General features: G+C 37.5%; 1 protein-coding gene across 5 annotated transcripts in view; it reads left to right on the top strand.

Annotated features, from left to right (window-relative positions):
* Nucleotides 1-15,770, top strand: part of RSRC1 (arginine and serine rich coiled-coil 1) — a 174,681-nt gene that overhangs the window by 67,630 nt on the left and 91,281 nt on the right. For all 5 annotated transcript variants that reach the window (XM_049803408.1, XM_049803406.1, XM_049803407.1 and 2 more), the window contains one exon: nucleotides 10,371-10,407. In XM_049803408.1, coding sequence (XP_049659365.1) covers nucleotides 10,371-10,407 — 37 coding nt within the window. The remainder of the gene's footprint in view (nucleotides 1-10,370; nucleotides 10,408-15,770) is intronic.

Genomic DNA, 15,770 nt, shown 5'->3' with positions numbered 1-15,770 from the left:
TGTATGGAAAAAGTTGTCTGACTTGTAGTGGTGGATTATAAAGACGATCAAAAACCTTCTTTGTAAGGTATGCAAATAGCATAAGAAGTGACTGGCAAGATGGGGTCCTTGAGTTTGAGGAACATTTTATTTATTTTTATTAAAAAAAAAAGAGAAAGGTATCTACAGATGAGTATTGACAGTGTGCTTGTTGGCATTGATTATGGGTAACAGACCTGAGACAGGATAAGCTTAACTCAGTTAAGATATTAAATATAGGTATCAGCTTTGTTCTATGGGGGATTTAAAGGAGATCTATGTGGCTTTAAGGAAGGGGGGGGAAAAAAAAAAAAAAAAAAAAAAGAAGAAAGATGTAGTGCCCTTTTTTTTCCTAAAGTTAGTACAGAAGATTTAAATTGTCACTGTAGAATATTATATATATGCATATCTGTACAGTACAACCTTAACGTGCAGGCAGTAACTTACAACATGAATTTGGAGCAATGAGCGAAAGCATGAAGTTTTATTTTTTTTGCAGAGATTAGTAGAAAGTTGTGTGCCAGCAAATAAGTTTTAAATACTTAATAACTTAATAAACTTCTATAAGATTTTTATCCTTTTGGGAAGAATGCATAGCACAGAATCTTAAAAAAAATTTACAAATAATTATTACAGACAAATTCCACATTAACTTGTTTCATAGGTAGAATGCCTTTAATTGGTAATTTTATTTTTATTGAACATTTAATGAGGAACTGGTTATTGTTTTCCTAAGCACAATTTTCCTGAGCATTTGCTATTTTTTGTACAGTTTATAATGAATTTAGACAAAGATGGATCTGTTCAAGTACGATGTCATTTCAGTGTGGTGTAGTGAACTGTGTATTCTTGAAGTATTTACAAAACATTATTACAGAACTTGTTTAATGTGCATAAATAGTTTCAAAAAAACGAAACAGGCTTGAGGTTTGCTTGTGTGCCTTTTTTTTTTTTTTTTTTTTTTTTTTTTTTTTTTTTTTTTTTTTTTTTATCAACAGACTGAGGGCCTGAAGGAATAGAGGAAGTGAATGGACACCAATGTATCCAAATATCTCATTTTGCCTAAAAGCAAGTGCCGGCAGATAAATGCCCATAAAGGGATTTCTTTCTTAAGCCCCATGGATTTTTTTTGCAACTTTTTGTGTGAGTTAGAAATGAAAACCATTCATCTAGTGCCCCAAAGAACGGCCTTATTGAATGGAATAACAGTGTAATGTACCATTGAAGGCAGGATTGAAAGTGATTATCTTGTTAACTCTTGACAGTTACCGCCAGCTTGAAATAGAACTGGCAGGCTTGATTTGCAAATGAATTAGAGCTTTTTCATTTTGTGCCAGGATCATCTTTTTATATTCTGATATGACAGATGCTATGTTCCATGCTTTTGTTTCTCTTCAGTTTTATACTTGCAAATAAAAAACAAAAGATTATGATAGTAATTTTATTTGCATCTTTTCTCTAGGAGTTTATTCTTTGTCTAGAAGTTTTTAATCTTATATTTTTCAAAAATATGTTTAAGAATAGTATTGTTCCTGCAGAATAAAATTTCATTAGGTTAAGTACAGTAGTAATTGGGTGAATGAGGAGGATTTAGAAGCTTTCAGAAAATGGAAAATTGATTGTACTCAAATTGTTTTAGTGCTTAGAACATTTAAATATTCTCACTGACTTTAAATTTAATAGTCTTCAATACTGAGAGTTGAGTGCAGCTGAGGAAAGTCTAATGTTTTAAATATTTATCCTAACAGTATGCTAATAGAAATACATGTGTAATTAGTTTCAGACTTAATGCTGATAAACTGTGTTTATATTCTGCAGTCATCCAAACACAGATGGTAAGGTGTTAGGTATGATAATTATTGTGCACTCTTTATATGTTCCTCATTAACCTGTAACACTCTTTACTAGTCCGGAGAGTTTTTACTATAGTTATGCTTACCAACATTAAAACTTGCTCTGCTTTGTTTAATATTCAGTGCAGTGTTCTGTGCATTTACACTGCTGGGCTTTTTGCTACTTTTGTAATCTATTTTGTACTTTGAGGCTAATTAGCAACACTTCCTACTACCACTAATGTCCATTACGGAAATGTTTTCATACGCTTTCACCTACAGGATGTGTTTTAATTGAATATCTACTAAATAATATTACAGAGAAGGTAAAACAGGCCAAAGTTGTCTAATTTATTTAAGATTACCAAATAATCTGGTTAACAGAGACAGTGACATTCCAAAGCCCGAAGCTTAATTGCTTATGTTTGCTAGGAATGCAAACGTTGATTAACAAGGTTTTACTCTTTGTGAAGAGAACCCCGTGCACAGAACAGGAGGACAAAAACCCAACAAACCAACCAACCAAAACCCGGGGGAGGGAACCCAACAAAAAACCACTCCACGTATAAAAACTGCAAGGACTTGAATGTTATGAGATCCTTTGAATTGCCAGGTTTATGCGAGGAATGGCTTGAACTGGCAACCAGGATAAAGAAACCTGCTTTGATAATTTATAGGCTTTCCATATCTGACCTGAAGTCTTGGTAAAACAGAACTGGGACTTTAGGGGTAGTTATTTTGGCTCTCATTTATCTGAGAATTACTTATGGAGAAAAAGGATTTTTTTTGTAGGGTCTATTTGAAAATATTGATTCTATCAACACTGTATTTTGTCTGTCCATTGCCTTCCCCCCCCCTCCTTTAGTTTCAGTATTTATTTCAATTGCATAAAATCTGGAATTTTAGCCTGTGAGCCAGGGTGTTTTGGTCCCCCCACTCCTTGAATATTTGATGAGGTCTCTTGGGTACGGATTTTTTTTCTCTCTAGGATAAGATATTATGGAAATTGTTTCACTTTGTGTCCTGTTTAAAGTCCCTGGTTTTAGCATGATTCAATTTAGCTTGCATTATATTCTACTGAGTTCTTCAGCAGTTCCAGGTTATTCCGTATGTGTTTTTGTGTGTGTGTGTGTGTGTGACTTCTGCTTTTCTTCCCACTTTTGATAAGTGACCTTCATATGATCTTCTTGAATCTTTGTTGCATTTAAATTTATTTGTAATTGGCCAAACTTCTTACCATTTTTCCCCTGAGTGAAATAAATTATTTGGATGATTGGAGCGAGGGAGCCACTGAGCACACCACCGCCAGCTTTGGAGTCTTTACACTTCAGGATCAGTTCCAGAACATTTGAATCTGATATTAAGTAAGAGCAAAACAACATTCCACACTTTTTCAAAAAATATTATGGATGCTTTTTCTAGCAGAGTGTTAGGATTCCCTGACCATTTGCTCTTTTGTGCAGAACAAGCTCTCATCAAAAAGATTAGAAAGAGCAGCATAAAATTAGTAGTTTAGCTATGTCTCATCTTGTTGAACTCTTATGCACAAAAGAAAATTCTCAACTAATGTATTATGTTGGTTTTCCAGATGCTTAGTGCTATCAGAATAACAGCCAGATGCTGCCCTGTGTTTCTTCTCGCCCGTACCCTCTCTGATGTTGGCATTGCACTGCTGAATTGTTTTTACCATTTTATTTTGTAGTCATTTTATAGATTGGTTGGATCTCCAATAATGGAAGAAAACAGGGTTTTTAGATACAAGGACCCACAACTCTTAAAGGCATTGCAACTGTCAAGGGATTCTCTTTGAGACACACGTAGTACTGAGAGTCTTTCTGTAACCTACGTAGTCAGTAGATTGCAAAGATTTTTATTTTCATTATTGGTACTATTGTTTGCGTATGTTATTTGGTTGCTTTCAAAAAACTCAAGTTTTTTTCCTTCATCTTTGTATAAGAGAGGCTGGAGGAAATAGCTTGCTTTTATGGTTTTCTCCTCTTGCCTTTTGTATGCTCCCTTTGATGTAACTTCCACTTATGGCTACAAAAATATAGCCCTACTTCTCAGGTTTTTCTTTATAATCCAGAGGAGGTTAAGTAGTAGTGTGGAAGAGCAACACGCTTGCTGGAGTTCTGTTTCTGCACATGACATAGTCTTTGCCAGCAGTTCTGCCAGGCCATCGGTGTGGTATTGGACTGGCTTGTCATCGAAAGTCAATAGGTATGAATTTACCTGTTCACCCAGGAGAATCAGCACTGTCCTCTTAAAGATGGTTTCAAAGGAGAGGACAGGCATAGGGCTTAGATTTTTATGTAATCTTTGCTGTGTCTTTCAAAGCCTACCGAAATAAGTATCTATGGTCTGAAGTCAGATTTGGAAACATTAGCCTATAATTTTACAGAAAACACAACAATACAAAACCTACAAAATTTAGTGGAATATGATGGGGGTATCCATTTCTAAAAACTGCATCCAGGACTCTGTAACTCTGAAGCCGAAGTTCAGCCTAGCTCAGGGAAGGACTTCAAATATGTAGTGCGTTCCAAACAGTCACCATGCAAACGTAATCGTGTGCTTTTATTCTAGTTGTTCCCAATAGGGAGAAAATACTTTTTTCTGTACCAGGCTTTTCTTTTTCTGGAATTGAACATAGGCATGCTCTGGCCGTGACTGTTTTATTCTTGATGTCTGGCATGTTCTGCGAGCTTAACGTTAGTCTGTGAAGCTATTCCAGAATACAACATGGTTTAAATGTTTGCATAAATGCATCACTAAATGGTGATAAGGTCACAAGTGCGTTGTTCAGGCTACCCATCCAGCTGTGATTAAACTGTGTGTATATGTGTACACACGATGCCTTATTCCAAAATGTGCACATGAGATAAAAGTTAGAAAAAAGCTAAAAACTTCAGTGGGAAAAGAACTATTCCTTATTTGCCTCCTCCTCTAAAATTCAATACCTGGAATACCTTCAATCTGATGTACAGACTTTTAAGGCCAAGGAAAGTAAATCCAGCAAAGATTGAATTTATAAAATAAGCGAGGGAGAAGTTCTCCGTCTTGGGATATCCCAGGGTAGAATTAAATAGTGTGTAATCACATGGAAACCGAATTTCCTTCTTCCCAGGATTATACAGGGCACAACTCTAGTCTGGGAAATCATGAGATATTGGCCTTTCAACTCGCCATTGAGAGAGGTCATCTTGCCACAGGTTGGCAGAGTTTTAGATGGGGGATTTCCCCATTCTGAGAGAGCAAGGAAATTGTTACTGGCTGGTGGTGTTTCCTGGGATTTAGTCAGAAATTTGCAGTATTAACAATGCTGACAGATTGAGTAGTCAAGGCTAGTGTAATAAATTCCTTCCCTGAATCTGATTTAGATTAGCTGGATTTTTTTTTACAGTGCCTACTGACAAGCTAAGCATCTCTTGGCACATCAGCCTTGAGAAGACTATGAGCATCAGAACCAGAAAATGATGAGGTAAAGTCCTTGTTGGATTTGAGATGCTAATCTGCTAAAATAAAGATGATATACAAAAAGAAAGGTCTAGAGATAGATGACTAGACTGATTCTCCCAAAGCTGTCATCTCCACTATAGTTGCATTTAGTAAGACTGTTGCTTAGTAAGACTCTCTTTGGCCATGTTGGGTCAGCGTAGATTCCCCACACTGAAGAAGCTCAGGACAGGAGAGGCAGTGGCTATGATATTTATGGCAGTAGCCTCAGTCATCCTCTTTACCCTACCCCTTGGTATAATTCCTAACATCTAAGGTGTAGTTCTTCTCATTTCTGTCTTCTCTCCCTTTATCTACCTTCAACACCGAGCTTAGGGAGGTGGGAGAAGGGACTAGGCCACCACTCAAGCTGGGTTTAGCGTAATATGTTTATCCTGTTTCATGTTGCTTGTATTGGTGAGTGTTTAATATATTGTCACCTGCTGAAGTTCATAAAGAAGCTCTGAAGACTTCTGAAGAGATTCAGCTGTTTATTTTGAGGTTATTTAGAATACAAGCAGGGACTGATAACATGCAAAAGAAAAATAGCAGATGTGTGTGCTACTCAGAGAAGAGCTGTAGGGAAGGCTGTTAGATGACAGCAAGCAGCAGAAGCATGTTAACGTGAGGATAAAGAACAGGAGAACATGAGGTTGTTCCTAGAACATCTTTGACTATGAGGCCCTTCATCCAGGAAAAATACTGAGGCAAAAAAGGGATTAATTTAAAATGATATTTGACACAGAGTCTCGAAAGTGTTTTGTGATGTGCTTGTTGAGTGATCCAAGAGATTTTTGAGAGAGTTCTATGAAAAGTATCTGCAGCCACTTGGGCCAATGCTGCCTGATCAACAGCACTAACACGCTGGCGTTCATCAAGAGTGGAGTTAAAAGGCCTTTATTTGAGACCGTGGTGCAGCCTGACCCGAAATGCCGCCCGTGACCTTGTTCTTTGCAGCTTGTAGTTAATGTTGTGGAACCGGAGGGGATTCTGCCTAAGGTCTTGCTAATGATGAGGTGATTTATTTATTCATTTGGCTCCTGAGGAGAAAAATCAGACATTGGGACTCTTGAGCGTCGAGTTCAGGCCACCAAGGTGGTCAGGGGCTGGGGCACTTGCCCCGTGAGGGGACCTGAGGGACGGGGGGTGGCTCAGCCTGGAGAAGAGATGGCTTCCAGGGCGCCTGACAGCGGCCAGCCGCCCTGAGGAGGAGGGAGGTCGCTGAAGAGAAGGAGCAGGCCTCTTTGAAGGGGTGTGTGGCGGGAGGAAAGGTGCAACCGGCACAGACTGGAAAAAAAGAGGCGTTCGGACTCGGTGGGAGGAAGGATGCTCCCAGGGAGGACGTTTGATCAGCAAGACGGGTTGCCCAGGGAGGTTGTCCTTCCAAGACCAGGCTGGATGAAGCTCCGAGACGCCTGGTCTGGCCTCACAGCTGACCCTGCCTTGAGCAGGGGGTGGGACTGCGGACCCCCAGAGGCCCTTCAACCTGAATTATCCTATAATATCCATAGATACAGATAATCCATGGAGTTATTCTAGGGCCTAGGGATTCTAACCGGAAAACCACGGCAAAGAAAATTATTAACTGTGGGTGTAAGGGAAGCGTTGAGGAGGAGTTGATAACAACTTGAGAGGAACCGAACGCGGACTGACGTGGTTTGTTTTCTGTTGGAATAAGTTTTTTAAAATTGCAGGATACTTCCAGTTTCATGCTACTGATCTGAATAGCAGCACAGATTAAACTCGGCTCTCATAATTGTCATTTTCAAGCAGGTGACAGAGACCCACTATACTAACAAGCTCAGTTGCCTATTTTGGTGATAAGTAAATATATCTCTGGGATTTCTTTGGGTTTAGGTAGCCTCACAGTAACAAAATAAGTCACTGGCATTGCAGTATGATGTTAACACTGTAGCTTCTCGAGGGTGTTTTGCTCTGGAGTACTGCGTCTAAATGTACCCAGTAATTCGTTAAGCTCTGTTGTGCAAAACCAAGTATTGGTTCTACAATTCCTGTGTGGAACTGCTATAAATTTATTAAAAAGTAAATTATTTGTGAAATCGTATTTTATAGTAGCTAAAGTTTGGATATTTTGAAGATACTGCATATTATTCGGCTCCCTTGATTAATGGTTAGTTTTATACGGGGACCTATTTTTATGACTGTGAATATATGTCCAGGTTAAAATCAAGATTTCCAGCAAGCGCTGGTGAATATTTTTAGTTTAGTTTACTGGTGAAGGAACTAGCAGTATAAGTTAAAACTACCTCAATTAGTTACCTACGCTATGGTTTCCAGTAATCCGAAAGCTGGCTACACTTGCTTAATTGAATTCCTGGCTTGTTGTTACAGGTCCCTCATGACCGTGATTCAAATTTAGCTCAGCTGCAGTTTTTTCCCCTGGCATTACCAAAAGCTAACATTTGGATTAGCCTGAGTATTGTGCTTACTGTTTTTAATGTATGATTTTAAAATATATGCACGTCAGCTAGTATTTTACAGCACAAAGTCTTGACTATAGTGGGGAAACACAATTCCAGAGCTTCTCGGATGGAAAAAAGAAAAACTCAGTAATAAAACCAAGCTTGCCTGATGAACCAAAAAAATAAATGTGGTGCACTGGAGACGGTTTGAAAGGCAAATACGTATCTTTTTAGGAACTATGTAGTGTGGTGTGAAAATTGAGTAAAACATTATTACCTGATAATGATATAAAATTACTATAAATTTCTTATGGTGTTCCTTTATAGAAGTATTATAATATTGAATGTGCATAAAACTGCTCTTGCCTTTTATCTGTAGAGGTTTATGGTGTTAATGATTAAGGTATTCTGCAGACATCTAAGGTTATGTGTTAGGCTGAGCTGTAGCAACAGGTCTGATTTTGCATAACAATATTTGAAATATAGTAGTAATGGAAGTCTTATTTGTATAATTATTGTTTAAGTAGAAAGATCAAATTATGCCATGGCTTCACTAGTTGTCATCGCTGATTGATGCACAGCAGCCTCCGGCTGGAAAGAGGTTTTCATTGGAAGTGACAGGTGCCGCAAGGTTTATTTAGGACAACCTCAACCTTGTCCTGGTTAGTTTGATAATGTTTGCCTTATGTATGTTCAACCACTGCATTTCCTGCGTTAGAGCCTTGTGTTACACCAATATTACTATCTGTGCTGCCTCAACTACAAATTGGATGAACAGCCAGTGACACTTTTTCAATATTATTACATTAAACCAAGTGGATTTTGATTGATAACCTAATATTCAACTAATGCAAAACATCAATCATGGCAAGTATATTAATTATTTAATATTGCAGTCTAATTCAGAAATCGATGTGCTGCATGAGGGGAAGGGAAACTCACTGTTCCCAGAAGACTTAAGACAGGGAGTGATTAAAAAAAAAAAAAACAACCCTGCTGTACTCTTGTGTGTTAGTTCGATACAAATCTTTATTCATTTGCCAATAATCTCTTCGCATTTTCCACTTCAGGACCTTTTTTATCAGTTTTGAGACCTATAATTGAATTAAGTCTGCTTTCAGCACAGGGCAAAAGGAGTTGCACAAATATTGATGAAGTCATGACAGGGACAGCGCAGGAGACAGACCACTAACAGGGCAGGTTTTATACCAGTAGTCGGGAGCTCCTCGCATCAGCGTCTTGGATCCTGCTTCCAAAGCGATTAAATTCTTTAAGGCCATTTAGCACCTCAAAAATATACGTGGGACATGATTTCTATTTCGATACTGTATGGACTCGAGTAATAAGTCCTTGTTGCAAAATAAAAAATACTGGTGTAAGGGGAGTGCATCTTTTTCTCTTGCTTCATTCATGATGTGTTCAAATAGAACAAAAGTGCACAGCAGACTTTTTTTGGAAAGCTTTATGAAATTATCAATAAAAGCTTTCTGTAAAAAGTCTAAAATATAGTACAGCAAGGTAGTAAAATATGTAACTGAATGTAGCCTTGTTCCGTATTTAGTCAAATTTCATACTTCACATTATGTCTTACTCAGCCTGTACTGAGTATTAAAGAGAATGGAAGCCTCAGTCTTGCACGGTTTGCCGTCTTAGAGCAACGCGGTTGGGGTTTTTGCTCCTGTGGCTTGATATAGTTAAATAATTTGTTGAAAAATTAATATTATAAATACAAATACATACTACACTGTATAGTTCAATAACCGGTTACCTGAAATCCTTGTAGATTCCTTCTCCTTTTTTGCTGTGGTTACAGCCCATCTTCCTCAAAAGGCACAGTTACTTTTTTGGAAGCAGGTAGAACCTGGAGTCAATGGAAGCAGAAACCAGCCTCCTTGTTTAGTGGCTTGGGATTGGGAGATTTTTTCATTTGTTTTGCTTTGATTTTCTTTCAGGTTATCTTTTTTTTATATAGCAGGATGCGTTAAGGATTAGTTTTCACTCTGAATTCTCCTTGTTTTTCGGTGTTTTTATTTTTGATAGTTTGGTCCATTTTTTTGCAGCTGTCTTTACATGACATTACTTCTCATTTTTGTATCTGTACATTTGTATTTTTTTCAGCTGTCACAAGTCAAATGCAAAGTTTCGGTATGGCTGCCACGACCTAGTTAGTTAATATACAATTCATTCCGTCCATCACCTTTGTAAACAGCCACAGAATTTTATTATTGAAGTAGTGGCAAAGCAGAACTGTGAGCCACTGAATGTAGACTTGATAAATAGCATTATGCACTGTCTTGGTTTATTATTTCCGATTTGAATAGTGGGATAATTACATTAAAAATGTTGTTTTTTAAATGAGTGTCCTGTTGCGTTGCTACACTTTATAGCAATTTCAGGGCAGGTAAAAATTGAGGGCTTAAATAATTCTGTAGCTGTGCATTAGGATAATTGATACTTTTCAGGTATCGCAATGATTAAGATATTAAAAATAAAAATTTTACATACTCGAGAAATTACATGGCTTTGACATTTTTGAGTTAAACATAAATCGTTGTAGACAAGGGTTTAGCAACTATTTAGAACTTTTGTTCTTCTGTTACAGGGACTCTGGAAACATCAAAGCTGGATTAGAACATCTGGTAAGTTTTAATTTTCTCTTGAACATTTGCATCATCTTTGATATCTGCATTCCAAATGAACACTTTTGAATGAGCTTTGAATACCTTGAATTGAGAAAGTCAACCATTTCCCAGAGGGTCAGCTTACTGTTATTATGTGAAGGCACTTACATTTTCATTTATCTTACCATTTCAAGGGAATTTTAATTTTTTTAAATTACTTTTTTTGATGTAGAGATGAAATAAAATGGACTACAATCCTTGGATTGATGATTGCCTTAATTATAAACAAAAATTGTTTGGTGTTGGATTTTTGGCATATCCTGATCTGAAAACAACAAACTTGTGATAAAAAAAAAAAAAAAGAGACACACACAATCAAATATTGCATGCATAAATATGGTATGTTTTAGTAATTTGAAGTCTTTGAAAGAAGTGCACAGCTTTGTTTTTTCTCTTGTCTTTGCTTTATGAATAATGTATTGACTTAAATTCCATTCAGTGCTGCAGTATAAAATAATAATTGAGATGCAAAATATTTTTGGTTTAAGTAAACATATTCAAAACGCAACTGATGGCAAGACATACTTAGCATTAAAAACTAATCAGTTGATCAAAACTGGAAGAAATACAATATTGTCACAAGTCTGAAGCTCATTGAGCCTAGGATGTTAGTATCAGCAATCATCAGAACATTAAGTAGTTCATCTAAACAGATTATTAAATCCCATTAAATCAAAATATTCACTATTAATGGCACGTATATCTCAGTACATCATGAGAAGTGTTTAAATTCATGTTTAATTTTTTCATATAATATCTAAATAATATATACTGTTCTATACTGCTATTAAAATAAAATCTTAGCACAATGTATTGCATGAGCATTTGAAAAAATTGCTTTTCTGTTGTTGCTTCCCATTTTGGGAATCACTTGGGAAATATGATTTGTAGGAGCTTGTGTACCAATATCATCTTGGAGTAACAGCGGGATGAAAAGGATGTATATTCTGGCATAGTTGTCAACAGTTTCCCCTTTATAATGGTGGCATATTAAATGTTCCGTTGCAACTAGTATTTTGAATCTGTAAATGGAATAAATAGCTGAGTGTTATGAATAGTTCTTGGAGCAGTTTGAAAATTAATCTTGTTTGCTAGTTTCGTTGGTACCTTGCATGCTAGTTGAATCTCTTAAATAAATTTTTTAAATGTTTCATTCCTCTGCTGGTGTCAGGTAGTTGTAATCTGATGGGTTCAGAGAATTTTTCTAATGCATTATAAAGATGCTGTAGTCTTGACAGATGACCATGACTGGTTCTTTTTCTAAATTGGGAGTGCTGCAATAGCTGGAGCTGCAGGTCTGATTTATAATGTCACCTCAAACCAGCAGGTGCAGGAGGAAGAGGCTCTATGGGTTTTGAGTAGCTGGGGATGGGGGGATGGACCAGGAACAGCATCACTGGTGTTCAGGGTTTCTCTGGGATTTGGGGGCAAATGTACTGGAAAGGTTCTCTGCAGAGTAATGATGCCTTAAGTTCTTTACGGGGTAACTCACTCTTTGTTTGAGTAAAATTTTGTCTTCATTAAACACGTTAGCTGCTTTGTATTTCTGTGAAAGATCTGTCAAAAACCTCTAGGTTTGAGACTTTTTTCCTTTTCCCTGTGATGTTAGAAAATCTGTCCTGGGAACGGGTGCTCAAGGAAATGAACTCTTTCCCAAGACACCCACAGATGGGAGTATTCGTGCTGGAAACTGTTTTGTATCTCAGTATTATGTCAGGCAAGTTCACAAAGACCTTTTGGACCCCAATAAATTGTAGGGATATTCCTCAGAAGAATTAAGCCACGTGATTGCTCTGGTTCTACTACTTTAAATTACTGCATCTCCAAATACTTGGAAAGAAGTATTTTCCCCCTAGGAAAAAAAAGAAGAATCTGTATATTGAATCTATTAATTAATCCCTTCTGTAAAAAAGGGTGGTTTACAATTTGTGATATAATCCTTATGGGATCTGTGTGTTCCTGTATTTTACTGCTTACCCTTGTTTAAGTAGCTTCTGCTGTCCCGATATCTAGCATCTAGCTGCACACAGCAGTGCAAGAAAGTAGTATAACAACCGCTGGTTTATATTTTACAAATGGTTATTTGGAAATACTTCCAGCTTAAAACCGGATGCTTTTACAAACAAAAATATTTTCTTTGTAGACTGGAGGGCTTCCCAGCAGGTCCACGTGCCTGTTTCTCAGAGCCGGCCAGAGCGGACCCCCCCGGAGGAGCTGCGCTGGTCGCTGCTGCTGGGAGGAAGGCTTGTCCCGTGTGCCTGGCTGGCCATGCGAGTGGGGCACAGCCGCACTCCCTGCCGACCGCCAATAGCTGCATCCGCTCAGAAGCCTGTTTTATTTTTAGCTAGTTAAGAAAAGAAACGGCAAAGTTCTAAGGGTAGGGGAATTAGTCCTGTATTCAAAAAATTTTGGAGGTTATTTGCCGAATTATACTTGGCTAAATCCTTTTCCGAGTAACAAATTTGTTAACAAACTGTAGAAACCTTGGAATAGATTATTATATATCTGCAACTCTGAATAGGTCCTGTTTTCTATTAATAGCTCTTCTAAAAAAGAACCGTGGAGCCATACGTGTGGTTTATTCATTAGAGATACCTTATTTGTGTCTTTTGTATAACATTTCAAAGCAATAACCTGCTTGTCCTTGTGGTCAAGCAGCAGAGTCTGTCCGTTTTAAATGATGAAGAGCAACCTGTCATTAATAGCTTGTTTAGCCCATCAGCGGTTTGTAAGAATATAGTTATTGTCTGCCAAGAACGCAGGCGCTCCCCGTGTTGTGTGTTAATCAATAACCCCCAGCAGGTATGGATCAAGCTCTTGCGAAGCTGACTATCGCAGTGCTTGTGCGGAGCTCTGCCAGGGAAGCTGCTGGAGTTCGCTATTTACACTTTTAGTTGCATAATGTGTCATAGGTAGTGTATTTCAAGGTCACTAATTCATAACTAATATTGGTTAACTCCATCTGGCAGTTCTCTGGGGATTTTTAAAGAGATCTTTGGTAGAAAAATCTGCGGAAATGATCAACCAACAAAAAAAACCCCAACAAACCAAACACAAAACCCTAACCAAAAAAAAAGCCCTTCCTTTATCCAGAAGGTGTTAATACTTATTTACTAGGAATCACTATGTTTTTTCTTGGAGTTTGATTTCAGGGGTTGACCTCTCACTGATTTTCACTGGCTTAGTTTCAGACTTCTGGTGGTTACAGCTCAGTGGTCCTAGTATGGCTACTGGACAGCAACGGCTAATAGAATTGTTGGCTTTTTAATGAGCTGTAAAACCAAGCAGCCAATTATTTGTGCTCACAAACAATTAATTAACACTCTTAATATGAGTAATTATGTTTATCTTGGTATCCTGGCAAAATTCCATGCTGGTCAATTATATTCTGCAAGCTTGATTTCTCTCTTATTGAAGAAGTGTCAGGCTGAATGGATGGTTGGGGTTTTTTCCTATTGAAATTGTATTTAATTGAAAACGAGGTTTTTCACTTTTTTTTTTTTTTTTTAAAATTTTAGAAGGCATTTCTTTCACACATCTCCTTTCATAAAATGCTGATCATCAAAACCTGAAAAAAATTCCCTTAGGAAAACCGCCGTGGTGTTCTTGGGGAGTTGAAATTTCCACATTCTATCTCCCCACTCTTAACTTTTGACCAAATTCCCCTCCTGGGTGAGATCACTGATGAGGCACCTCTAGAGAGGACAGTTTTAGTCCAGAAGATAGGAGGCAGCATTAGAGGAGAACAGGAGCATGGTGATGGGGTACAGTAGTGGCAATTTAGCATGGAATTCACTTTTTCCTCGTAAGAAAAGAAGGTATTCTGTGGCGTCTCCCCACTCTGGCACAAGAACAGCCACACGGGCAGAGCGTGCGCAGGCGGATAGGAATGGGTTGTGTGAACTTTATAACTTTCTTTTCTTCCCACTTGGGCAATGGGGTTAGTATACCCCTATGATGGGGCAAGACTCTTTAGCCTGAAGATGTCTACTTCAGGAAACGGTTGTGCAGAAAGCCTTCTGAAGATGGGAAATCATCATGAAATACAAATGTACAAGTAAAATGTTTTCCTATCATCAGGTGGGTAATCAGATTAGTGGAAGGGAAATGGTGCTGAAAGGTACAAGTGGTATCATAACCCTTGCAGATGTTAGTCTGTAGCTTGTGATGTCGTGAGAAATGCTGATGCATTTATTTCCTTTCTGATTCCTGTCATTCACATCTCTTTCTCATTTACTGCATATGTGTAGAGTTAAGGCATTTTACATACAAGGTGGTTTGCTCGTATGAACTCTTTTAACAGTCATTGGTTTGCTATTTGTTCAGGTAAGCGTTAAACTTGAATCTTCAACTTGAATCTTGTTGATTCCTTCCTTTGTAAAGGGTAGTAGATACGTAGGTGGTTGCTTCTGGAGTGTGAAGTGTGAGAACACAGCCACTGCTCATGTCTTCCTGACAAGGTTATAACAATAACCAACCGTTTGGAAGTTTTTAAGAAAATTTAAGCATTCGTAGAAATAAGCAGGTTGGGGCCCCCTTATAAAATAGTGTTAGATATAGGTTACACAGACCAATTATTATTTGTAACTGATTAGCTGTTTGAGATAACTCCTACTATTTAGAATATATATATTGTATTTATTTAGACATACGCTGAAATCTGCTGTTGGATTTTTTTTTTTTTTTTTTTTTTGCATTGAGCCCAAAATGTTGTAGACTAGCATGAGGTTACAAATAAAACCACTGCATTCTCTGAAGGTGCAAATACATAGCTGCAGATGAACAGAGAGGACCTGAAGGTAGCCGGAATGTGTTCCTGTAAAATAAACATTAGATAAGAAGGAAATAAAATTTTATATACATTAAAAAATATTTAGGTATCTTAAATGTCAATTTTATCTAGCATATGGAATATAGATGATAGTTTTCATCATGTTCTATCTACCATACTGAGAAATGCAGTCATCGGAGTTCATAAAATGGTTTATGTGCATCACACAATTGTGGAAACTGTTACTTCTGATTAAAAACGCACCATACGGAGCAAAGAATTGGGCATGTTTGGTAAGCTTTACATACGGATGCTCACATTTTTAAGGTATTCAGTACATAGGACTGATCAAACATATTTAAAAACGATCTTTTGTGTTTGCCTTTTTTCAAAGTAGGTAGTGATAAAAAATACCTATTGCTGTAATTTAGTGGTAGCATTAAAGTAACGTGAACCAAAAAACCCTCTAGTTTTCATCACTTATTAATTAAAGTGAAAGTTTTCACTTGAAGGCTGATCTATATTACTGTCAAAGTATTACTCTCAGTGT

The sequence above is a fragment of the Accipiter gentilis genome, chromosome 6 (assembly GCF_929443795.1).
Source record: "Accipiter gentilis chromosome 6, bAccGen1.1, whole genome shotgun sequence".
Taxonomy (NCBI): domain Eukaryota; kingdom Metazoa; phylum Chordata; class Aves; order Accipitriformes; family Accipitridae; genus Astur; species Astur gentilis.
This window is presented reverse-complemented; position numbering and strand designations above follow the sequence as displayed.